The sequence below is a fragment of the Colletotrichum graminicola genome, assembly GCF_000149035.1.
Source record: "Colletotrichum graminicola M1.001 genomic scaffold supercont1.7, whole genome shotgun sequence".
NCBI lineage: Eukaryota > Fungi > Ascomycota > Sordariomycetes > Glomerellales > Glomerellaceae > Colletotrichum > Colletotrichum graminicola.
Window position 1 is genome coordinate 1,141,894 of NW_007361011.1, and position 25,265 is coordinate 1,167,158.

The 25,265-nt window shown below is 55.4% G+C and overlaps 5 protein-coding genes across 5 annotated transcripts; 4 read left to right on the top strand and 1 right to left on the bottom strand.

The window, feature by feature from the left end:
• Positions 1–706: 706 nt before the first annotated feature.
• Positions 707–3,104, top strand: GLRG_01999 (glycoside hydrolase family 5; the record flags this gene model as incomplete). Its single annotated transcript, XM_008093333.1, has 3 exons — positions 707–1,090; positions 1,150–2,400; positions 2,454–3,104. The coding sequence occupies 3 exons, from the start codon at positions 707–709 to the stop codon at positions 3,102–3,104; spliced, it is 2,286 nt and encodes a 761-aa protein (XP_008091524.1).
• Positions 3,105–5,894: 2,790 nt separating this feature from the next.
• On the top strand, positions 5,895–11,354 carry GLRG_02000 (uncharacterized protein; the record flags this gene model as incomplete). The annotated part of the gene is made up of 2 exons (XM_008093334.1): positions 5,895–11,176; positions 11,231–11,354. 2 exons carry the CDS (start codon positions 5,895–5,897, stop codon positions 11,352–11,354), a joined length of 5,406 nt encoding a protein of 1,801 aa, XP_008091525.1.
• A 3,406-nt stretch (positions 11,355–14,760) lies between these two features.
• Positions 14,761–17,875, top strand: GLRG_02001 (glycosyl hydrolase family 47; the record flags this gene model as incomplete). The annotated part of the gene is made up of 3 exons (XM_008093335.1): positions 14,761–16,464; positions 16,516–17,519; positions 17,581–17,875. 3 exons carry the CDS (start codon positions 14,761–14,763, stop codon positions 17,873–17,875), a joined length of 3,003 nt encoding a protein of 1,000 aa, XP_008091526.1.
• Positions 17,876–18,983: 1,108 nt separating this feature from the next.
• Positions 18,984–19,963, bottom strand: GLRG_02002 (uncharacterized protein; the record flags this gene model as incomplete). Its single annotated transcript, XM_008093336.1, has 4 exons — positions 18,984–19,356; positions 19,412–19,739; positions 19,796–19,864; positions 19,936–19,963. 4 exons carry the CDS (start codon positions 19,961–19,963, stop codon positions 18,984–18,986), a joined length of 798 nt encoding a protein of 265 aa, XP_008091527.1.
• Positions 19,964–22,753: 2,790 nt separating this feature from the next.
• Positions 22,754–25,227, top strand: GLRG_02003 (RINT-1 family protein; the record flags this gene model as incomplete). Its single annotated transcript, XM_008093337.1, has 3 exons — positions 22,754–24,653; positions 24,708–24,757; positions 24,808–25,227. The coding sequence occupies 3 exons, from the start codon at positions 22,754–22,756 to the stop codon at positions 25,225–25,227; spliced, it is 2,370 nt and encodes a 789-aa protein (XP_008091528.1).
• Positions 25,228–25,265: the final 38 nt, after the last annotated feature.

The following is a 25,265-nucleotide window of genomic DNA, read 5'->3' on the forward strand; positions in this document are numbered from 1 at the left end:
CCACGGGCACCACCCCGCCTAGCCCGCCTAGCCCGCTTAGCGTCACCCGCGGACGGCAACGATTGGTTCCGCGTTCAAACACGAAAACGAGCGGAGCGGAGGTGTGGGTGGCAGGTGCCCAGTCACGCAGACTTTCGTGCCGTTTAAGCCATTGTCCATCTACGTCCACGCTCGCCAGCCATGACGGCCTCTGCATGGCGTTCAGATGAACGGCGGCGAGTAAGGTATTACTAGAGAGCCGTAGGTATATGAACTTTACCATATCCTTCTTTCTCTTTGATTTCCTCCCTTATTATTCATCCCCCCCCCTGTTTTCTTCTTCGTCTTTGATCCATTCTGTTCGCCTCCCCGAAGAACCCCTGTTATTTTAGTGCTTGGCGGTCGCTAAAGTGCTGCACCGGTGTGACAAGGTACCCCTACCAGCCCACTGTTTCCCACTGGCATTGCGCGACCGATTAATCAAGGCTCCCCCCCCCCCCCTTCAGGACGTCATCGAACCGTCCCAATTTCATTTTCGGACCTTTGGTAACCCGTCCGCCGCGGTCGCCCTGTCATTGTCGTCTCGTGCATCTCCTATCTCCAAGTTGGAACGACTTCTCTTCCCTCTAAGCACGCTTCCAAAAATCACCAATTACTTGTCTTGACAGTGCGAGACACGGAAGACGGAAGAAGCACGCCGACCTTGGAATCAGGAGCCTTCTCCGCCATGTCTTCGTTACGATTGACCATCGAGGACGGCCAGTTCCGCGACGGCTATGGAAGACAAGTCGTGCTTCGAGGCCTCAACATCGCCGCCGACGCCAAGCTCCCCAGCGAACCCGACCAGCCTTCCCACATTGCCGACGACTTCTTCGACGGGGACAATGTCACGTTCCACAATCGCCCGTTTCCTAAAGAGGAGGCTCATGTTCACTTCTCGAGGATAAAGCGCTACGGCTACAACACTATTCGCTATGTCTTTACGTGGGAGGCCATCGAGGCCGCGGGCCCGGGTCGCTATGATGAGGAATGGATTCAGCATACAATTGAGATCCTGAGGATAGCTAAAGACTATGGTTTCTACATCTTCATGGATCCCCACCAGGATGTGGTACGTTTCGCTACCCACAGTCATCTCGCGTTGCACATTGCATCCTAACACCATCCAAGTGGTCTAGATTCTGCGGTGGCTCCGGCGCACCCATGTGGACCATCTACGCCTGCGGCTTGAACCCCCAGAGCTTCTCTGCGACCGAGGCCGCCCTGGTGCATAATACGTACCCGAAGCCCGAAGAGTTCCCCAAGATGATCTGGTCGACCAACTACTGGCGCCTCGCTGCCGCCACCATCTTCACAATGTACTTTGGTGGTAGGGACTTTGCACCCAAGTGCATCATCAACGGCATCAACATTCAGGACTTTCTGCAAGGCCACTTCGTGGCGGCGTGCGCGCATCTCGCCAAGCGTATACACGAGGCCGGCGACCTCGAGAATGACGTCGTCATCGGTTGGGAGAGCATGAACGAGCCCGGCTGCGGGTTGGTCGGATACCAGGACATCAGCGTCATCCCGAACGCCCAAAAGTTGAAAAAGGGCTCATGTCCCACCATCTGGCAGTGCATCCTTACCGGCTCTGGCCGTGCGTGCGAGGTGGACACGTGGGATATGGGCGGTATGGGCCCCTACAAGGTCGGCCGCTCGCTGGTGGACCCCCATGGCGAGATGGCCTGGCTGCCGGCCGATTATGACGACTCGAGATACGGCTGGAAGCGAGACGAGGGTTGGAAGCTTGGAGAGTGTGTCTGGGCCCAGCACGGCATTTGGGACCCCAATACCGATACGCTCATAAAGAAGAACTACTTCTCCAAGAACCCCAATACGGGCAAGACGATTGACCACCCGGAATTCACCAATACCTATTTCATGCACTCATATCGCCTGTACAGAGACGCTATCCGACCGATTCACAAGGACTGCATCATGCTGATGCAATACCCAACGCTGGAGCTGCCGCCTCAGATCAAGGGCACCGAGGACGATGATCCGCTGATGGCCTTCTCGCCTCATTGGTACGATGGCATCACTTTGATGACGAAACGCTGGAACAGGGTGTGGAACGTGGACGTCGTCGGTGTGTTGCGTGGACGGTACTGGCATGAGGCTCTGTCGGTCAAGGTCGGTGAGACGGCCATCCGTAACTGCTTCAAAGATCAGTTGGCATCCCTGAGGCAGGAAGGTCTAGACCGCATGGGTAACCATCCCTGCGTGATGACCGAATTCGGCATCCCATATGATATGGGCGAGAAGAAGGCGTATAAGACGGGCGACTATGCAGATCAGTCAGCGGCCTTAGACGCCAACTATTTTGGTGTCGAAGGGTCAGGGATGGAGGGGCATTGCCTGTGGGTTTACGTTGCAAAGGTACGCGAATCATCTAATGTTTTCCTACACAGGCTTACTAACCCGCTTGGCAGAACACACACCAATACGGCGATCTTTGGAACGGCGAGGATCTGTCAGTCTTCTCACTAGACGACAAGACGCTACCCATGTCGCCCCTCCCCCGCAGCCCGTCACCCGGCCAGTCATCGGAGCTGAAGCGCAATTCCGTGAGCAGGGACGTACCTGACGAGTCAACAGTCACGCCGCAAAACCTCCAAAGCAACATCACCAACCCGTCGATATCTTCAGCGCCATCCAAGGACCCGGAGCTGACCAATGCACCCGGCCTACGCGCTGCCGAGGCCTTTGTCCGCCCATCTCCGTGGGTTGTCGCGGGCGACGTCCTGCAATACGGCTTCGACCTGCGCACCTGCTCCTTCACGCTCAAGCTCAAGGCCTCGGCGCCCCCCTCGGAGGCGGCGCCGACGGTGGTGTTCCTGCCCGAGTTCCATTACCCGCAGGACAGCTCCACGGTCGAGGTGAGCTCCGGCAAGTGGTCCATCAGCATGGACGACGATGAGGGCTCGCTGGTGCAGAAGCTCAAGTGGTGGCACGCCGACGGGGTGCAGACGCTCAAGGTGACGGGGCTGGCGAGGCAGCATAATGTCCTTGAGGGGTCCGAAGAGGACATGGGGTACCTGGAGCAGTGCCAGAAGAACTACGCGAACTGCGGCGTCATGTAAGCTTGTATTTTGAGCCGTCGCGAGAGAGTCACAGTCTGTCTACCATAGAGCGCTCAGCAGCGCATAGCCCACGACGTTGAGGTGGAGTGACGGGATGGTTTTTTTTTTTTTTTTTTTTGGCAAGCATGGCATTCGTCACATGCGTCATGATTTTGTTTTCTTGGCTATTTCCATATACACTACTGTATATTCTGGGAATGTTGTGCGCCAGTTGTAGGCGCTGCCAGAGTTAATGGGAAAGCATACCAAGCATATCACGTTGAGGACGGGCGACTCGCCCCCCTTACCCCCTGTTTGCATGAGCTTCATGACGCAATCTCGACTGATGAAAAGCGGCCGTCGGCAAGGTGCATGGCGCAGGTACCCACGGGCAGCATTCTTTGCTTTTTTTTTTGTCCGTCTGATCTCTTCCCAGCAGCCCGGGGGCTTGATGCGCAGGCATACCCCGTTCCCGAGCTTGCACCCCAGAGCTGCGAGACAGTTTGGGGGTGGGTATTTACTACTATGTATGTAGAGTTCCTTCGTGGGCGTCGCCCGGGACGTCTCACCCAGGACGGGCACCCTTGGCGCGCGGGATTGGGGACGGTATACGGTATACGGTTCATGCAGGTCATGACTTCGTTTCTGGCGGTCGGCATGTCTTGACTATTTGGAAACGCGTCAATGGACTCTTGGATATATGGCTTCTTCGGCCCTGTTTGTCGGTATATAACCATGTGGGGGTAACGTAGTAGCCGTCCGTGAGTAGGTATCTACTACCTACCGGTCAAGGTATATGTTGGCATATTGCTATTGCTTAAGAATGATTGGACTAGGATGGGCGAGGAAGGGACACATGGTGGGTTATGGGAAGAAACGTGGTCTGCATCGACACATCGGTAAGAGAGAGAGAGGGAGGGACTGAGAGAGAGATTGGAGTTGGCTCTCGAGTTAGAGAAACGCCTCCGGGCTGTGGGATGTAAGATGTGGGTTTGTCCTGTTTCAGTAGCGGGTGAATGACGCCCGATCACCCAGGGGGTTTGCGGGTCTGATTGGGGCTACATCGCCCGGTCGGAATAGGCTTTTCGAATCGGAATGCCTTGTCGTTGTAGAAACAAGATGTCCAACGTTGGAGGAATGGAATCGTGTAGTGTGGGTTTCTCACCACCAAACCACCTACCCTCCGCCTGGTCCCCCAACCCTCCAACCCCGGCCGAAAGAGCCCGGTGACTTCGGACGCTAACGCGATAGCCGCGAAAGAGTTGGTTGGACAGACGGCGGAGGGTGGAAGAGACAGCAGACAGGCAAAGTCTTGACGGTGCCCGGCATGTTGGGGAAAACTGTCTCAACCGGGTTCGTTTCCTGTTCGACAGCACTTTTGGCCCGAGACAACCGACATGGGTATCTGAGCCATACCTAGCGTGAGACGATCAAAAGTTGATAGGGACAGTTGGCCGTCATGGCCTCGACTCGAAATACCACCGGGGAGTTGTTTGTGTAAGAGCGGCAAGGAAGCGTTAGGTGTGGTGGGTAAGCGCGTGTCGGACCCCAGCGAGGCCCAAATGAACAATCGGGCCCTTGCGTCGGGTTTGCGCAACGGTGGGCAGAAGCGTTGCATGCGTCTTGAAAACATAGCAGATAAGTAGAGGTAGTGACTGACGGGCATGGGCTGTACCGTACCTGGTGCCTGCGAGACTAAGATCGAGTCGAGCGGGAGGAAGAGACGGAGGAATCGAAAGGCAGGGGGGGATGGCTGGGTGATGGTTGGTTTCATGGCCATTGTCCAGCTTTTTTGTTTTTTTGTCTGGGTAGGGCAGTACAGTACCTTGGCAAAGTGCGGATACGTGCCTCGTTCTCGGTAGAATAATAGCAGACCAACACTCGAGTTAGAGCCCGGCATCTCATCCCATCCCATCCCATCCTCTCTGAATCGCCCGTTATCAATTTTTCAAATCTTATTTGGACCGCCTGCCCATGGCCAAAACAAAGGCCGGGATCCAAGTCTTCTATTATAACCACTAATACTAACTAAGTACCTAGTTTAAACTACCATGGGACGGATACTTGGACTCTAGGTCATCCAATACTAATACACCGCGGGGACACACACACACACCAACGACAATTCCATTCCTTCGCCCCCGCCCTTCATCACATTGCCTTCATTGCCTTCATTGGCTCGGGCTTCTCTGCACGACACAGCCGCCCCGTTAGAGCTGCGTGGGATAACGCACGTCGCACGCCACACCAAAGCCGAAGCCACCCATTCGCGCCAGCCTCTGCCCGTCCAGCCGCCTCCAACCTCCCCCAAAGTCGACCAAAGAGAACAGTACCAAGTCCCTCTAAGCGCGCTACACTGCTGTTTCCGTCTCTCTCTCTATCTCTCACTCAATCACTCTTTTCTTTCTCCCTATCCGTATTCCGTTAGCCGAAGGACGCTCGAACGGCTGCCGCCTTGGATTCGCATACCTACTGCATACCCCTCTCTGTCACTCACACAGACTCTCTCTCTCCAAAGTCTCCAATTGGTGGTGCTAGTCTTGATTTTCGTCTTGCCGCATTCCACGACCTCGGCTTGACGGATCCTGTCGATGACCCGGACTTGCGCTGACAATACTCCGTATAGCCAAAATAAGATTGAATTGTTCGTGGACACACGGCACCTGCTTTACTCCTTTTGGAGTTCAACGTCCGGCACAGGGTCCACCGCCGCACCGCACCCACGACATGACCGCGGTCTAAAGGCCCACATTACCCCTGCCATGTGCCGCGTACCCATAGTGTACCATCCCCAACCATACCTGGCATACCATGAGTAGCTACTCGCGCCAGCGCTCTGCAACCAGATCTGATACCCACGACCCAAATCCGATTCCATTCCCATCCGTGCCACGGTCCAGAGACGAGATTCACAATCTCGAAGGCCTCGTCTTCAACGTCCACGACCTGCCGGGTCACAACTCGACAAGGACTTCGACCACAGCGGCAACGCCGATCAGGCCCCTACCTCCCACCACAAATAGCACCTCTGCCGTATCGCCCTATCCTCGTCCGAGAAACTCGTCCAGCCTTCTCTCCGCCGGCGGTCTTCGCCCGAGAGCCTCGACTGCGAGCTCTGTCCCGACCACTCCTCCCCTCGGGCTCGAACCCGCGAGGCCAGCTACCAGAGCTGGCCCGCTTCCTCCACCGCCGCCAATGTATCAAAACACCCAGCGACATGCCTCGTCGGCTGACCCTTCAAGGCCTTTCCAGGTCCCTCCGCCGCCTCCTCCCATGTCGCTGCCCGTCCCGGGCCAGATGAACAACATGATGTCTATACCTCCTCCGCCCCCGCGCTTCCCTTCTGCCCCTGGTGCCACAGGCGGGGGCGGCATGATGCTGCCGCCCCCTCCAGGGCCGCCGCCGGGAAGTGCAATGGCCGGCCAGGCCCCGTGGCACGGCGCCTTCGGACGCATGTACGATGGCCGGGGCGGCTTCAACGTGCCCCCTCCCCCGCCGGGCCAACATCAGGCCTACAACCCCAAGCTGCACGCGCAAGTCGCGACAGGCACCACACTATCCATACCGCCCCCGCCTCCGCCCAACGATCATGGGCAAATGTCTGCAACGTATATACCACAGGGTGATACCTACGGCGAAGGTGTCGGAATACCCGGTCTGGGTGGCTTTGACGATTCGGCCACATTTTCCGCCACGTCCCAGGGCTCCTGGCCTACAAACAGCCAAACAAGCGGCGACACGGCCATGACCACGCCGCAAGACGACATGTCTGGGAGGGATAGGCTCTACGCCCAGGCTATGCATAGCCGAGGATTGTCAACGACATCAAATGCGACAGCGGTTTCTAGTATTCACCCGGACTTGGCAGCGCAATGGCCTCTGGAGAAAGTGTTGCTATGGCTCGCCTCGAACCAGTTCTCCAAGGACTGGCAGGAAACCTTCAAGGGACTAAACCTGCACGGTGCGCACTTTCTGGAGCTTGCCAGTGCACATGGCGGCCGAGGGAATTTCGGTATGATGCACCAGCAAGTGTACCCCAGGTTGGCCGTAGAATGCACAAACAGCGGAACCGGATGGGATCAGCCGCGGGAGCGCGAGGAAGGCAAGAGAATGCGGCGCCTCATTAGAAGCATCGTAACCGGCCGACCGGCCGACCCGTCCAAGGTTTCTTCCCATGGCCGGAAAGAGTCGGTCAACCACGGCGGCAACCTGCCTAGCGCTGGGTCGGACATGGCAGAATCCCCCAACGTGAGTATGATAACCCGTGTGGGTGAACATGCGAAGGCTGATAAACGGCAGACGCCGATAAAGGCGCCAGGACCTGGATTCGGCGGCCGGCGATTCTCGCAGACCAGGTCCACGACCATGCCTTCTTTGAACAATACTATGAGCTCGGATACTAACCACAGAAATATGTTGAAGCAACTCGACGTGGACGGCACCCGGCGACACAGCCCCAATGCTAGCGAGTCTGGCGAGGGCATGTTTCGCCCGCTGCCGCTGCGAACCGACAGCCCGAACGATAGCCCGAACCCGCAGAGTGCATCTCTATTTCCCTCCTCTGCCGGTCAAATGTCGGCCTCTCCGCACTCGACCAAGTTCGGGCACAGGTCGAGGAACAGCACAGACTCCGTGTCCTCGAGCGCGGCCATCTACGGCTCCGGTGTGCCCCCTGAGGCTACTCAAATGCTACGCAGCGGCATGAACATTGCAGACATCATCCAGGCCACCCGTAACAACGGCGAGCCCCGTCGCCACGGTCAGGACGGTGGCCGTCCATCGCCGCAGGAGTCCATCGGAGATCGCTCCGCTGGCACTGAGCCTCCCTCCTCCGCCAAGGACTCCAAAAGCTTTCTCAGCTTTTTGTCGAGAAAGAAGAAGCAGAAGGAGGACGGTTTCCCCAGCCCCGACGATCTGGAATCGCCGACCTCTCCGGCACTCAACTTCAAGCCTCACTCGTTCGGTTCCCGCTTTGGCAACAACAGTGAGACGTCTCTGGATATTCGACCTGGTTCCAGCTTTGATGTGCACGAGAAGGATGCGGCCAAGTCGAGGCGTCCGGGGCCGAACCGAGTCTTCGTGTTGGCTACCATGGACGGATACAACTATCGCATGTGTGACATCACTGAGGCCGAATCGGCAACGGACCTTCGTCAAACCATCTGCAGCAACCTGGGTCTGACGGACACTGCAGCTTTTCAGATTCACCTCACCGAGCTTGGCAAGTCGAGCCACGACAATCCCCTCGACGACCAGAAACTGCTCAACAACCGCAAACACAGGGCGGATGCTACAGGATCCCTCAAGTTCTTTGTTCGCCCTGCTGGCGCTGTGCCTCAGGGCACAGCCAACCACAATGCCACGCAGTCTCACACATCATCTCTCGACCAGGAGGCTTACAACCGCCTGAACGGGGTGTCAAGGACGAGGTCTAGTTCATCCCCGCCGACGTCGAGACAGAACACCATGAATGGGGAAAGAATAGACGACAAGATGCTTGCACAAGAGGCAAGCGAGTACCGTGCGGAGATGGAGCGGAAGCAGCGTGAGTATCTCGAGAAGAGACGACGAGCAGCTGGCGGCAACACACCGGAGAGCGCGACTACGCCGTACGGCATCCACGGAAGGACCGTCGACTTTGATCAGCCACGTCAGTCACCGTACGAGGACAAGAAGCCAGACGCGTTGTTCCCCGTGCGGAAGCCTCCTGCGCCGCCGAGCGACCCATCAGCGACGTTGCTCAAGGCCAACTCGCTGAGCAGGAAGTCGGGTCAATCAATGCGGTCGTCAGATGGACTTTCTGCGCCTCGACGACCCTCCACTCTTTTCGAGGATATGGAGCTACCCGGGCAGAATAACGGTGATAGGAAGAAGAAGACGTCGAGCCAGCACAGCGCCGGCATCGGCGCAGCACTCGTTGGCATGGGACGAGGCCTCGGAGCGGTTGGCGTCACGACCAACCGCAGGTCCAAGTCGCCGAACCGAGTATCCTCGCAACCAGCCCTGGGTGGCGAGCACTCAGACAGAGGTAAGGGAGTGATTTCATCAGTCGACTTTGTCAAGTCATTTTCGGGGCGAGATAGTCCTCAGTCGGCAATGTCTGGGTCTCCCGGCGCTCTCACTTGGAGCCGTGGGAATCTGCCTTTTTTTGTACCGGACTATTCCCCTGAGGGAACCCTGATGCCGGAACAAGGGTTTCAGAATGGAATCGCAGCTAAAACAGCCCCAGCAGTACGTAGAGTGCCCTCTCGGGAGATAAGCCCCAGCACCACGAGCCCACCACAATTTCCTCCGAGTGCACCACCCCCGCCCCCTCGTAGGAAGTCGCACGGTCCTGATTTTGACTTCCTGGAGTCGGACGTCAGCTTTGAGAGGCCCGCCCCTCAGCGAGATGACGACTCAGGGGACGAATCGGATGATGGGTTGTTTGTCATTCCGATATCTTCTCGCAAACCAACCAAGATTACTCGGATTTTTGACGGTGACGACTCGCCTGACGAGTCCAATGACAAGCGCCCCAACCTGACAGTAAACACATCAAGATCCAAGAAGCAGCTTTCGGTGTCTTTCACCTCTCCCAAGTCGCTGGGCGGTTTCAACGCGACCGGAACACCCGAAGGCGATGATGATGTGACAAGTGCCAAGAGCGGCAAGAGCTCGCGAAGAACCCCGAACACCCCCGGCTCCGAGAGCTGGGAATCGGAGGATAGTAAGCTAAGCAGAAGAAAGTCATTCGTCGAGAAGGATGTCTGGGCCAACCGCCCGACCACCGATGCCCTCATCAACAACCTCGACGACTTCTTCCCGAACTTGGATCTTGACTTGCCGGTGCTGGAAGAGGGCGAAGCAGAGGCCAACCCGCCGTCACCCATCGCCGAAGGAGAGGAGAAGGAAACACCCGCGCGTCCCCCGCCGCCAGCTCAGCCATCGCCGACAGCTCAGCCATCGCCGAGTCTCCGCACTGCCATCACTGGCAACCGGTCGTTCTACCACGACGACAACGATACGCTGGGGTCGGACGAGTCGACGTTGAAGGCACTTGAGCGCCCTGCTTCGGTCGCGTCCGTTGCGCAAAGGAGCGTTAGACGCTCGGGTGGTCTCGGGCGTATGAAGTCCATCCGCGAGGTTGCTCGCGGCGCCCACGAGGCTAACAAACGGTTCACCACGACAACAACGCAGCCTGGCCAGTCCACCCAGAACACGTCGGCACTCATGAGGAGGAAGAGCACAAAGATGTTCAATGCCAACATTGTACAAATCCGTCCGGACCAGCGCGGCAGCATGGTGATGCCCCAGATTCCCCAAGACACCATTCCTAAGCGTCAAACAACTTTCCGATGGTTCAAGGGTCAGCTCATCGGCAAGGGAACGTACGGCCGCGTCTACCTCGGTATGAATGCCACGACCGGAGAGTTCTTGGCCGTCAAGGAGGTCGAAGTCAATCCGAAGGCGGCGCAGGGAGACAAGGCCAAGATGCGTGAACTGGTGGCAGCCCTTGATCAGGAGATCGAAACTATGCAGCACCTTGATCATGTCAACATCGTGCAGTATCTCGGATGTGAACGCAAAGAAACATCCATCAGCATCTTCCTTGAGTACATTTCTGGTGGCAGCATCGGATCTTGTCTGCGGAAGCACGGCAAATTCGAGGAGTCTGTTGTATCATCGCTCACGCGACAGATGCTGTCTGGTCTGGCGTACCTCCACAGGGAAGGCATCCTGCATCGTGATCTGAAGGCCGACAACATCTTGTTGGACCTCGACGGTACTTGCAAGATTTCCGATTTCGGCATCTCCAAGAAGACGGACAACATTTACGGCAACGACAAGTCAAACTCGATGCAGGGCTCCGTCTTCTGGATGGCGCCCGAGGTCATTCGTTCGGAGGGCAAGGGTTACAGTGCCAAGGTCGACATATGGAGCTTGGGGTGTGTTGTGCTGGAAATGTTCGCTGGTCGGCGGCCCTGGTCGAAGGAGGAGGCCGTGGGCGCCATCTACAAGATCGCCAACGGCGAGACGCCGCCCATTCCTGACGAGGTTCGGGAAACAATCAGTCCACTGGCCATTGCCTTTATGCTGGACTGTTTCACTGTGTAAGCTTGGTGCGAGGTTGATTTTCACAAGCCACACTGCTAATCTTTGGATAGGAACCCCCTAGAGCGGCCTACGGCAGATGTGCTGCTGTCTCAGCATCCCTTCTGCGAGCTGGATCCCAACTACAACTTCTTTGATACCGAGCTGTACTCAAAGATCCGCGGTAAAGACGTCTAGAGAGCGATGGAAAGACGAAGAAGGGGAAAGACTACACGATGATGACTCGAAAGGGGAAGACGGAACATATTTCAAGCGGTTGTCGGTTACCGGCGCTTCTTGTTTTCTTGGGGGGGGGGGGGGGAAAGAAAACCATAATCTTGCAAGCAAAACCGGATTTTGGACGCTCGTTTGGAGGTTTGCAGCGACGGCGCACGGTAGGGGAACGCATTGGGGACTCGACGATTTTTGCGGAACGGTTTCGTTCTTTGGGTCCCATTATATAAAGGTTGTTGGATACTACTGGGAGACGAAGCAGCCTACCTAACTTTCTCAAGACCCGGGACGTACTATTATTTCGCTGTGGTAAATAGCTCCAGGGCCAACAATCGTGTTGAGTTGGGGTAATCAGATTCGGTCTCGCCGTAAGCATTGTGATATGTTGCTTCTGTGACGGGCTTGGCCCATGATGGTTTGTTTCTCACATTGTCCGTGGGTTTGATGTGTAGGCCGTCATTCGACCCGCAATTACCAAGTTGCGGGCCAGCACTCGAGGTGATCCGTATATTCTTGGCCCGGCGACTGGCAGCGAAGTACGGGGGAGACTGAGCCGGCATGAGCGCTGGACGGACGGACGGACGGCACAAAAGGCCCCGGATAGCAAATGACGGCTTATTGGCCCTGTATACCAAACCGCCTCTCAACTTGTCGCACAACCTGATCGTTTGGCACGTGGTCGTATCATTGCCAAGATGAGGATTCTCGCCACCAAGGCCAATCCATTGTGGCAGTGCCTTGGCAATGGCTCCCCCCCCCTCCCGAGGCCCGGGAGGAGTAGAGATCCAAGAAGGCTGCGAAAGAGGCTGGCCAGAATCGATCTTGTAGAGGGGGGAAGGGGGGTCCGTTGTTGAAGCAACTCTAAATCACCAGACGGCCGCTACCACCTTCTCAACACGGGCGTTCCTCTTTGGCATGTCACATTGGGCGTCGCGTGTGTGCACGTCGGCGAATGCGGCGCGGAGCGGCAACTACCGGGCTCGGCCATGGTCCCACATGCCGGAAGAGGTTTTGTTTTCCTTTTTTTCTAGTCCCCCCCACCCCCTGCTTTTTTCCGGCCTGAAGGGACCCCGACGGACACATCGCCCCTTTGTCTCTTTTGAGCACGCCGTTCAGACGCTTTTTTCGTAGAATTACTCTTTTCGGTGTTCTTGGGGTTCTTTTCTTGCCCAGATGTAGGATGGAGCTCTGCCGAAGTCGAACAGAAGCTCGAGTGTTTCGGCTACAAAGGATGGCGTTTCTGATCAGCGGACCCTAGTGGGTTCCCGCGTGTCTTGAATTGGTGGCATCAACCCTGCAGCGGTATGTATGAGTTCACTTGTGCGGGGAGCTAACAGAGATGAGAGCTCCTTCTCGAGAGAAAGACTTGGTGGGTAGTGGGTGGTCCTTCTCGGGGACTTCATTCCGTTTGCTGAGAGAGAGGAGGAGAGAGGAGAGAGAGATGCACCACCGGCAAAGCCAACGAATGCAGCAGCTTGCTGCTCTGTCGGGCTCAGGTTCAGCGGGACTAAGATAGGTAGATTGCTGGTGCCAAGCCAGTAGCGGGTTAAAAAGGCAAAGGGCAGCCGGCTTGGCCGAAGTCGGGTGACCGTATCATTTCGAGATGAGCTTCGCTTGGGGAAGCACTATGTGCTCTGATTGTTATTATAGTGCTCGCGTCCCACCGCGGGCTGATAGGGAACCCTCCACTACACTGGGAAAACAAAGCCCATCGGGATTTGTTTTCGCCCCGCCGTTGGGGGTACTAAGGTCCTCCCGCCCCCTGGTTTAATTCATTGGTTCATCACGTACGTTGGCCCGCTGCCTCGGGAGTTAGCTGTGCTGAGTTGGGAGGGGTTTTTTTTTTTCCTTTTTCTTAATCTCGGGTGACGCTGGTGGCGTGGTGGCGGTGTCTGGGGCACAAAGGAAAGATGGCGAGACAGTGCGTTCCTAGTGCACTTTCCAGCTGGCGCGGCGTTTAAAGCAGGTTAAAACCTGGGGGAGGGAGAGAGAGACACGCATGGGAGGGGCACGCGAGCTGAGTCGAGTTTCAACTGCATACCATTGGGGCTGAGGGCTGGAAGTGTACGTGTAGTTAAGGTAGTTGAGGTAGTTGAGGTGAGGTCGTAGAGCCGCGGGACAACGAGGCGAGTTCGAGCTCGTGTTTGATAGAGGGCCGATCTTCAGACAAGGGCCATGCCCACACAGTCCGCGGCCGACGGGGACCGGCCGTGGCAAAGGACTCAGGAGAAACCGGGTCCGATGCGGGTGCCGTATGTACCTACTATGTATGGACCTACGGATAGTGTACGGAGTAGGTAAAAGTAAAAAGGCCTTGGCCGTGGATGAAGCGCTTCAGTCGGGCCCAGAAAAGTTGGAGAAGCGTGTGTTGAACCCCTGACCAGCCATTTCAATTCGATACAGGGAAAGCTCAGATCTCATGTCTTGGCGCTCACGCCTGTGTCTCACTGTATGTATCCGTACTCGGTACAGAGTAGACTTCTGTCCGTCAGTATCTTTACTCTCTTGGCTATCCGTACATAGTATACGGATACTTGTAGCTGCCTACCTACCTATGGCGGTGTACACTATGCAGATATTTTGGTAATGCATTATGCAGGGAGGAGGCTAGTGTACACCAAGTATCCGTAGAGCAGCCAACTCCAATAAGGGAACACCAAACCTTTCAAGTCGTCCTTCCTACCACACTACTACTACTACTTACTACCTAGGTAGGGGGGTAAGGTAGGTAGGCAGGTAGGTACCTTTGTCCCTCACTGATTCACCGTAGTCACACGGAGTACCTACCTTCCTCTCTCTGCCTACCTACATACCGGTAGGTACATACCTACCCACCTTGGCTACCTACTCACCTAAAGGCTAAGGGTCCGAGGAGGTGTTTCTCTTGCCTCTCACCTCCCCCAGAAGACGAGGCATTTCGCTCGTGTACGAATAGGTACGGATACACAGATATTGTCTTGGCCAAGCTCCGTGCCCCCTTCCTTCCCCTTCCCGACCTTCTCACCCCTCCACCCAATTCAGTCTCTACGTACCGTTGTCGTTCCCTCTTCTGCAATCTTGCCTGCTTGCTTCCCTTGTTTGGCCGACTTCAACTTCGTGGCTTCCCTCTTCCTCCCATTCTTCCGCTCCTTGTCCCCAGTGCCACCTTGTTCCACATTGTCGTGGCTTCATTTCCAACGACGACTTTTTAGCAATCCGAGAGATGACATCCTATTAGTTCGTCATCATCCTTGCTGCTCTTTTACTTGGCTGGACCACCCACGGTCCCCCCCAGATCGACGGCACAACGCTACCTGCGCTGTAGCACGCGACATCGCCATCTTGGTCGAAATACTCGCTTCCAAACACTCGCCACGGCGCGCCCGCCATCATGATGCCCCGCCGGAAGAGCCGTTATGTGCTCCTCATCGCCTTCGTCATGGCTTTCATGCTATACCAGTTTTTCAAGACCCCCGAATGGGATGCAACAGGCTACGTTGGCAGCATCAAGTCCAGCGACCCCGAGAAGGCCCAAAATGCCAACAAGGAACCCGCCAAGCCCCCCACGACCAACGATAACACACATCTGAACAATAATCCGCCTCCCGATCACGAGCACCCGCACGACGAGGAAGAGGACGAACCCGAACAGAACCCGCACAAGCAGACGGCCAGGCCTACCGTCAAGATACCCCAGATTAAGTCAGACAAGGTGAAGCCTGCCACTCCTACCGAGGCGCTGTCTGGCCCTACGCTGTCTATTCATGCGCCCAACGAGGCCGTCGAAGCCACGAAGAAGCCCGACGTCACCAAAGCACCGACGATACCTCTCGAAGATGACATCCACGCCAAGAATCCTCCCGGCCGGCTCGGCCTTGATCGTTTGGACAGCGAATTGACGTCCACCTCGCAAATTCATTGGCACAAAGTCTCCGAGCATTTCCCGGTTCCCACGGACGAGATTATTCCTCTTCCCACCGGTAAGCCCAAGGATATTCCCAAGGTACAATACGCCTTCAAGCCAGAGTCGGACTCTGCCAAGGAGAAGCGCGAAAGCCGCCTGGCGCTGATCAAGGCTGAAATGGAGCGCTCCTGGGCAGGGTACCGTAAGTTTGCCTGGATGCACGACGAGCTTTCCCCCGTCAGCGGTCGCTTCCGCGACCCTTTCTGCGGCTGGGCCGCCACTCTGGTTGACGGTCTCGACACCCTTTGGATTATGGGCATGAAAGAGGAATTCGATGCCGCCGCCAAGGCTGTCAAGGACATCGACTTCACCTATAGCCCGACACGCCGCGATATCCCAGTTTTTGAAACCATCATCAGATACCTGGGTGGTTTGCTTGCCGCCTACGACGTGAGTGGTGGCAGGGAGGGCGATTACAAACTCCTTCTGGACAAGGCCGTCGAGCTCGCCGAGATCTTGATGGGCGTTTTCGACACGCCCAACCGCATGCCCATCCTGTACTACAATTGGCAACCCCAGTATGCATCCCAGCCGCACCGTGCTACGACTGTCGGTGTGGCCGAGCTGGGTTCAATGAGCATGGAGTTCACCCGACTTGCGCAGTTGACTGGCGAGGATAAGTATTACGATGCCATTGCGCGCATCACCGATGCTTTTGAGGACCTTCAGAACCGCGGTACCACCATCAATGGCATTTTCCCCGAGCAGCTTGATGCTTCCGGCTGCAACAGAACTGCCGAGGCCATCATCTATCAAGAGGAGCAAGCTGCGGCTGCGAGCGCAAGTGCTGCTGCTGCCCGTCTCAGGGAACCCAAGGGACACGAACCAGCGAGCAACGGTCGCGAGTCGGACGAGATCAGCTTACTTGCGAAACGGGCCGCTGGGGTTGACGAGGATGGCGAACCTGTGGTGGGAAATGCCAATGACGTCGACGAGAAGCAGACTATCCCTGAGCTCAAGGTGAAAGAGAAGCCCAGAGATCCCGGTAACAGTGATCGCAGCCCATCTCCCACAACGCCGGACAAGTCCTCGTGGGATTGCATCAAGCAGGGTCTGGCCCCTGGTGGCTGGGGCTACGAGCAATATAGCATGGGTGGAAGCCAAGATTCCACTTATGAGTACTTCCCGAAGGTAAGTTTTGTTTCGACATTTGCAACCATGACACGGACTGATTTGCCGTAGGAATACCTCGTGCTTGGCGGCCTTGAACCCAAGTACAAGACGATGCACATCAAGACTGTTGAGGCTGTCAAGAAGTGGCTCCTCTATCGGCCCATGGTACCCAAGGATAGAGATATTCTTTTCTCAGCAAAGCTGTCGACATCTGGCGACCCGGAGAATGATCTACGAACCGAATACGAAGTGACGCATCTCACCTGCTTTATTGGTGGCATGTTTGGCCTCGGAGGCAAGATTTTTGACCGGCCCGAGGACATCGAAGTAGCCAAGAAACTCACCGATGGCTGCGTTTGGGCGTATGAATCGATGCCTTCTGGTATTATGCCCGAGGGTGCCACTGTCGTACCCTGTGCTTCCACGCAGAGCTGCCCTTGGAATGAGACCCTTTGGTGGCAGCATCTTGACCCGTCGGCTGATTGGCGCCAGTCGCAGGTCAAGGCTTGGGAGGAGAGACAGAGTGAGAAGAAGCAGCAGCAGCAGGACGAGCTCCGCAAGCAGTCCGTAGAAAGAGGCAAGACCGACCTGACCAGCAGCGACTCCACTGAGGAGTCTATCGAGAAGGAAACTGCGCCAGAGAAGAAGGACCCGCTCGCGGATATCCACGTTCCCAAGGACGAGCCGAAGAACCTAGCATCGGCCAAGAAGACCAAGTACCCCGCTCCCGAGCCTGGCCTCAACAAGTCGCCCTCGAACGTCGATGAGCACTTGCTGAAGAAGCGGGATCCCGCCCCGCCTACGTCCCAAGACCCTCGCCAGGAATCTGCCAAAGACACTGCCAGTAACTCCCTGAAGAACAAGCTTGACTTGAACAGCGCCGAAGATACGGACAGCGGGTCCAAGGATGCGTCGGTCAGCGGTGGTATCGTAGGCAAGATCAGGATTGAGGAGGCGGACGAGGTCGCCGACCCGAAGCCGCAGTCGCACGAGGAGTATATCAAGGAGAAACTCGAGCGTGAGAAGATCCCGCCTGGCTTTGTCGACATCAACGCCAGGCGCTACATCCTTCGGTAAGTTACTTCCCGTGTGCATGAGTGGCTATTCCGCGTTCCGAAACTAACAACTTACCAGGCCCGAGGCCATCGAGTCCGTGTGGTACATGTACCGCATCACTGGCGATCCCGAATGGCAGGAGAAGGGTTGGAGGATGTGGGAGGCCATCATCAAGGCAACACGGACCGAGTACGGCAACAGCGCCGTTGACGATGTGTTGTCCAAGGACCCGAGCCCCGTAGACGAGATGGAGAGCTTCTGGGTCGCCGAGACGCTCAAGTACTTTTATCTCTTGTTTTCGACACCCGACGTCATCAGTCTTGACGACTGGGTGCTCAACACCGAGGCGCATCCGTTCAAGCGGCCTGTTTAGATGTTGACAGACACCCCAGAAGAGTATAAGCATGAATAGAAGCTTGCCTCTGCGGCTGCGTATGCGATAGGTACAGAAAGAGAGAGAGAGAGAGAGAGAGAGAGAGCGTGTGTACGCGCGCCACAGATCGGAACACAGAGCATAGAGCTCGGCATGAGATATCACGGTGGGTGGTGGCTACCATGGCGTTGCGGCGTGTTTTTTCTTCTTCCATGATGGACAAACATCCATGTCTCGTTGAGTGTTTGGTTCGTTGCATTGTATAAACTTGGGTTTTCTAAAAACAAGGGGGCGGGACCATCCTAAAGCTGACCCCAGGAGCACGATGATCGGCAATGAACTGACTACTTATGCTTGTTTACTATATCCCTTTTGCGGTCCTCTGAGCGATGTAACTGGTCCCCTTATTGATCAGCAACACCTCTTCCCTCGTTGCTGTCCGTACCATCATAACGAACGTGTATCACCAAATCAGTAATTCCACATTTGGATGGAGGGGGGAGGGTTTTGTTCGTCATGCTCAATTTCATATCCTTCAGTCATCTCATCTTGTCTTTCGTTCTGCTCCAAAGCCTCTTTCGCCGTCATGCGAGATGTCATGACCTACTCCTACACGTGTCCCATTTCCATATTCCTTTGCGTCCAATTCGTTTCCCTATTTCCCTTCAGGCCGGCCTCGTCTTGTTCACCACGGCCATATCCAGTCTTTTTTATTTCTGCCTTGTAAGAAAAGAGGTCCTGCAGCCATTCCTCTATCGGTCGTTCTCGCTCTCGCTTGTCGTTGAGAGCAAACAACATTAAATGACGGGGGGCGGGCGCAACCGGCATGTGGTTGCCGCCCTTTGCCTACCCAGAATGAAATGCCAAATAAGAATAAGTAAAAATCAAAACGCAAACGTGATATACAACGCCGATTTCCCTGATGCTGATGGTCTTTTGTGCTGGACGATGAATGTGCTGATGGGGGCTGGGTTGAAAAATGCCCTTCTCGAAAAATCCCTCCATGTACAAAGATTCCATTCTCTCTTGCGTGGGGCTTCGGGCCCATCCTCTACACATATGTCGTCTTCGAATCCTTCCGTCTCGCATTATCGTTATGCGCCTCGGTCTAGTCGACCATTTGGCTCAGAACACGGATACTCAGGATCATGACCAACAGGCCGATGGTGACGATGATGAGCAGGGTGAAGCTGAACCAACCGAGGACCATGGCGGAAGTACCGACGCCGGAGCGGACAGCGCCATTTCCGAAGTCTTGAGCGATGATGGATGCGGCAACTGAGGCGGTGTGCTGCCATAACACGGAGACGAGAATGAAGATGGAGGCGATGAAGATGATGGCCAACGAGATCTGGGAAACGGGTCGCGACGGGAACGGCTTGACTTCGCGGTCAGAGCCCTCGGAGTCTTCCTCCTCATGCCATCCGGGGAAGGTAGCGAGCAAGAGGAAGCAGACGAAGGCAAAGATGATGGCAATGATGCTGATCAAGAGGTTAGGACAATGTGCTCGCAAAATAGTCGAGCGGCTAAACTTACATAAGGTAAGGGAACACGATCATGTCCTTGAATTGAGCGGCAAGCCAGATCAGGTTGAGGGGATCCTGGTCGACGGAAACCTCGTTGGCAAGAGCAGTAGCGTTGTTGCTGCAAAGCCAGCTGCCGCCGTCTGGGCTGATGCAGATTCCGAAGTAACCAACACGGCAGGCGAGGCGGGCGTCACCGGCGATGTTTTCGATGGCCGTATGTACATTGTAGTCAACTTGCGCCGTTGAAGGCACCGCTGTGTACTGGTCGTAGTACAGGGACAGGAGGAAGATATCGGGGATCAAAGGTGAGGATGAAGAGCATCCTGCCAACAGTAGAGCTGCGGACAATGTCAGTAAGCGCTTTTGGTTGCATGTCGCCGTCAGATGAACTCACATAAGAGGATGATGGCGATTGCTATCAAGATCATCAAGACATGGTGATATCCAAGGAACGGTACGAACCCTAAAAGAGAGATGCAATGTTAGTCTGGAATGCTTCTTTCACTCAAGCGGAAGAAACATGGAGGAACTTACGATACCAGCCAACTTGGAATTTGGCCATTTTGACTATGTGATCTTAATCGTCCACTCCTCTAGAGAGATGGGCTAGTATTTGCTTGACCCACGCCGTCCTCCGTTGTAGCGGAGCGACGGAGGGGTTCTGGTCCTGGCACTCTCAGCGCTGGCACGCAAAATGTCTTTCCTTATGGCCAGGCGGGGAAGACAGGTGGGCGAGGAATGCGGAGTTGGTGGGAGTTGACGGCTTTGTCGCGCTGAGTAGAGAAGAATGTAGCGATAAGGTTTGCTGGGTTCGTTCTAGAAACGAGGGCGAGTATTGCTGGGGAACACCGCGAGGAATGCGGGACGATGTTGGACCTGCGATTAGACTTGATAGTCGTTGTCAGACACGAAAACAAACTATCACTTTCGATGCTGTCGTCGAGAATGAAGGGCGTGAGAGAGACGACAGGAAGTGTGTGAGTGGAAAGGGTTGGAGTGAGAGGGCGGGTGTGCGGTTTGGGTCTTCAAGGTTGGGAGGAAGTGGTATGATGCAGTCTGGAATATTGGGATGGCTGGGAGGGAGAGAGGCAGGGCAGATATGACAGGGTGAGGGTGGACTTAGTTTTGTCTGTCTCTGGCAACAGTTGTTCCAGAATGGAGAGCGGGATGCCCGCGGATGTCTGCAGAGCGGATGGGAATATTCAGATGGCTGGGTAGAGAGCTCGATGGATGAGTCTGGAGAAAGAGGGACGGGATTGGGCAAAAGAGAGTTGAGGACGATGTGCAATTGGTCCTGCCATCCATTTTTTTGCCAGCGACTGTGCGGTGTTGGCGCACCAAGAAGGGCGAAGAGCGTTACGTAGCTACGCCAACCTCCTCTATTTACTCGTGGCGCTGCCACCGTTGTCAGGGCAATTTGCAGCATCGCAGCGGTTCCTGGGGCGAGCAGAGCGGTGGAGGGTGGGGGTGAGCCCGGTACGTACCCAAGTACCTAGCGCGCACCCTGGCCAACTGTCCGGGGGGGGGGGGGGGGGGGGTGGATGCCTTTCTGTGGTATCTGCACTTCCCTAGTGGGAAGGCGGTTCCATCAGCGCGGGCACCTAACAGGCTAAGAGGGCCTGAGAGGTTGAAAAAAAGCCCGTGGCTGGGTGACGTCTTTTCAGGGGTCCCCCGTTCCGTGTCCCCCGTCGAATCTACATAGTAAGGCCGCGTCTTAGCGTAACACTCTACTGCGCATTCGCGTCTTCTGCCTCGATTCTCGTCGTCGTGTCGTATTTGAGTCCTTCAATAATGAATGTTTCCTCTCTGCGTTGCAAACATCTCTGAAGCCGCCGCCACCATCCTAAAGTGGGTTTGGCTGGGCGTCTAAACCCTCGTACCTATCTTGTGCATCCTGCAGCCTTCCTTGTTCATCCGCTTACTCCAGGCTGCCGTCTACAAAGTGTCTAACCCAATTCAACCTGCACGCGACTCGACCCGGGAACACATCTCGGGCGTTCCTGCATTTGAGGCGAGACCCGGAGCCGGGGTCCGGCACGTCTACCTGGTTGATTCCTTGTTTTCATTCATTCTCTCGCTCGCGCCGAGTCTTGGTGATGCGTTGTGCCGCTGTCTCACGGATCTTGGCCCTTTGCCCCCCTGTTGGCATGGCGACAGCATTGAAAACGCTATGTGCTGGATGACAGCCAAGATTCGTTACCGACTCCTCGACGGATACAGACTCTTGGCAACCTGCCACATACATGGTAAGCCACCCAAACATCCCAAATGGCTGAGACTATTCGGAAGTCGGTTTCCTTGCTGGGCGGAATACGTTTACCGCCGGAACCCCAGACAGCTCCGTGATTTCCATCAAGACGGTAAGGCGGTCCAACACACCGCTCTACTTGTCTACATGGCCGTCAACCAGCTCTTCGTATTGAATGTTCAAATAATCGACGCATTGCACTACAAACATATCGACATCTGTCACTGCGGTCGAACGATCGCTCCTCTTTGCTGGCTATTAGATCCACACAGATAGACGCTGCATCCCAAAACATGTTAGCGCTGCCTGTGAAGTCCGAGCTCCCGGATTTCTGGAGATCTCGAACCAGTGTGATGGCTTCGCCCGGCAGCTGATTAATAACACGGCCACCCATAGAATCGATCTGCTATGGCACTGTGCGCTGTCATCTTCAACATCCGTTCGCGATGAAACACGTCTTGTAAGCCATTGACGCACCTAGTCTATAACTCTCATCTTACCCGTCAAGGCGGGTCCGTATACACGAGCATAACACTAGACAGCTGTCCTCTTGAATAGGATCAACAACCTTTTGACTAATGCCACGATGGCTCTTTAATGAACCGCATGTCTTGTAGACATTTGGTTGAAATGTGCCCCGAGATTTCCTCTTCTCTGGAAGACCGCTGAACACCCGAGATAGGAATGTGTTGATACTTTCTTCGATTAATGTGTGGCTGGGAAAGAGGTCCGTGTAACTCGGCGCGGCAGAGCTTATCGTTCGTCTCCTGGAGTCTTTGTCAAAGCCAGATCAACTATCCCAATATACGGTCGGTGCAAAGTTGGTTGCTTAAAAGACGTCTTCTTTATTCTACGCGCAAGAGGAACCAACTTGGGTGGCAGGACCCAGATACATCTATGAGCGGCTGGTAAGACACTATGTCGAACGGGTATTTGCATAGATAAATATCGTTTCACTTAATTACATACCAGTCCAGTCCGGTTTGATAATTGCATACACCCCACCATTGTATCGTACTGAGCTCCACGTCATTGTTCAGACCACAAGTTGCGAACTTGACAGTCGATGCGCCTCCTCAGCTGCGGTGATTAAAACCTACTACAATGGCCACAATACGCGAGAGTCATCCTCAGACCGGTGCTCTTGATATTCGCGTCGAGGACTTCCTCGACGACAAGCTCCAGTCCACGACCGATCTCGAGAATCTCGACTCCCTAATCGCCAATGTTGAAGTCCAGCGGAGCCAGCTCCAAACCCAACTCGACAATGCCATAAGACAGCTCGACGAGGCTCGTCGCACAGCCGGCGACCGTCAATCCTCGCTAGTTCAACGCGTTCAGGACTTCCAGGAACTTCAGCACAGCATCGACGTCCGCGTCAAGATTGCAGCAGCGTCCGACGCCCCGAATCAGGCCATCGCTAGACTGCAGCAGCCTATGAAGAAGCTACAGACGATCGAGCTCGCCCAGAGCTATCTCTGTCTGCTACAAGATGTCGAAAAACTGCGGACCGAAGCCCGATCGCATCTTCCTGAGAGCCCCAAGGCGGCCTTGGAGCCGTACTCAAAGCTCAAGCAGCTTTCGAGGCGCCTCGAGGAGCTTTCTGGGCCGGCCGACGACGCTGCTGTCCACCTCGTCAATCACGTGCGCAGCGTCGCCGATGCGCTGTGGGATGAGATGAAGAAAACAATGTCGGGCGAGCTGGAGGCTGTGCTCAGCAAGAGGTCGTGGCCCATGGTCGAACCAACTTCTGAGATGGACGAGGAGTGGCTTGCTTGCTTCGAAAAGTTGCTTGACCTCCAGATTCAAGAGGTCATCTTGAGCAAATCCACTGTCACTCTACTGCCATTCGACGTCATGTCGAGAATTTTTGTCTCCGAGTTTCGCTTCCACTTCCTCAGCGACAAACCGACGAGCAAGCCCGATGCTGTTGGGTCTCACTGCTTTCCCTGGTTTCTGGCGACTATCGAGAAGTGGGAAGACTTTTTCAGGGACAACTTGGGTCTCACACTCGCTGCCAAATTCCGCGACACGCCTGCAGTGAACAGTTTGGTCTACATCGACCCAGTTTGCGCATTCATCACCAGCATGCTGCCCGTGTTGAAGGAGAAAGTTCAGGCCGTTGTGGCCGATACAGCCAAGAACCCGGCATTCCTTAGTAACTTCATTGGTCAGCTGATGACGTTCGACGAGACTGTTCGGACCAAGTTCAACTACGATGGTGGCAACGCAGAGCAGGGCTGGCCTGGCCTTGCTACGGAGATTCTCGAGGACTGGTTTGAGCCTTGGTTCCAAGCCGAGAAGGAATTTGCCCTGGAGCGTTTCCGGGCTATCATGGCCACGCCAGATGCGCGAAACATTGACTATGACTACGCTGCGACGGGCAAGACCAAGCCGACTTTTGGAGCTGTGCGGGTCACCGATCTCTTGAGATCTATCACGACCCAATATGAGAGAGTTCGTACCTTTAAGCACAAAATGCGTTTCTTAATCGGCATCCAACTCGACATTCTCGACGAGTTCCATGATCGTCTCCGCGGCTCCTTGGAGGCTTACCAGGCACTGACGTCCACGGTCGGCAGGACTCTCCACGGCGTCACCAAGGAACAGCTCGCTGCTCTCGAAGGCACCGGCAGTCTTGAGTCGTTATGCAAAGTATACGGCAGTGCAGACCACGTCGTAAATACTCTCAAGGACTGGGGTAACGAGGAGTTCTTCGTGACGCTGTGGGACCAACTGCAAGGTCGTGCAACCAAAGAGGGCGAACCGTCAAGGATGTCAGGTGAGATGAGCTACGAGGAGGTCAAGGACCGCACTTCTGCTGCCGTGGGCTCAGAAGGCGACGAGGGGGTTCTGTTTGATGAAACAATTGCCGCGTACAGCCTTAGACGCAAGACGGCCCAGGACTTTTTGGTCAATGCCCTTGCCGACTCTCACTACAAGGCCTTCAGGGCGTACTCGACAAGAACGCATTGGACGACCATCAGCGATAGCGTTTCAGACAGTAAGCCTTTCTGGTATACAAGTCAAGTTGTGTCCGTCTCTAACCGATCTACAGTCGACCCGTCGCAACTGGCTGTCACGCCCGAACTGGATGAACCCCTAAGAGTGAGTCATGCCAAGACCCTATTCGTGAAACGCCCCTTAACCCGAATCAGATCCTCAAGCGCAACTTCGACTTTCTGCTCAAGGCTATCGGTACCGCATCATTCCGTCGTACGTGGCGCGCGGCTCTCGACAAGCTCCAAGAAATGCTCTGGGGCGAGGTCCTCATGAGACAGAGCTTTACAGCATTTGGCGCAGCGCAGTTTACGCGCGACCTCAATGCCATCTTCGCCCTGGTCGAGAGGTACATCCCGAACGGTGTAGGGTCGCTGGGTAGTCTGGCTGACGCCTTGAAACTGCTCAACCTTGCCACCGAACCTCAGGACGGTACGCTGTCGCTCAAGGATGCTACTGACCGGGTGTTTACGGACAACGCTGAGGCAAAGAAACTCCTGGAGGAGCTGGACATCGATACGCTTACGCCGGCAAACGCGAGACACATATTACAGCGTAGAGTTGAAAACAAGGAATAAACGCTAAGCGTCCTAGCTTGGGTCTATTGCCATGTAAC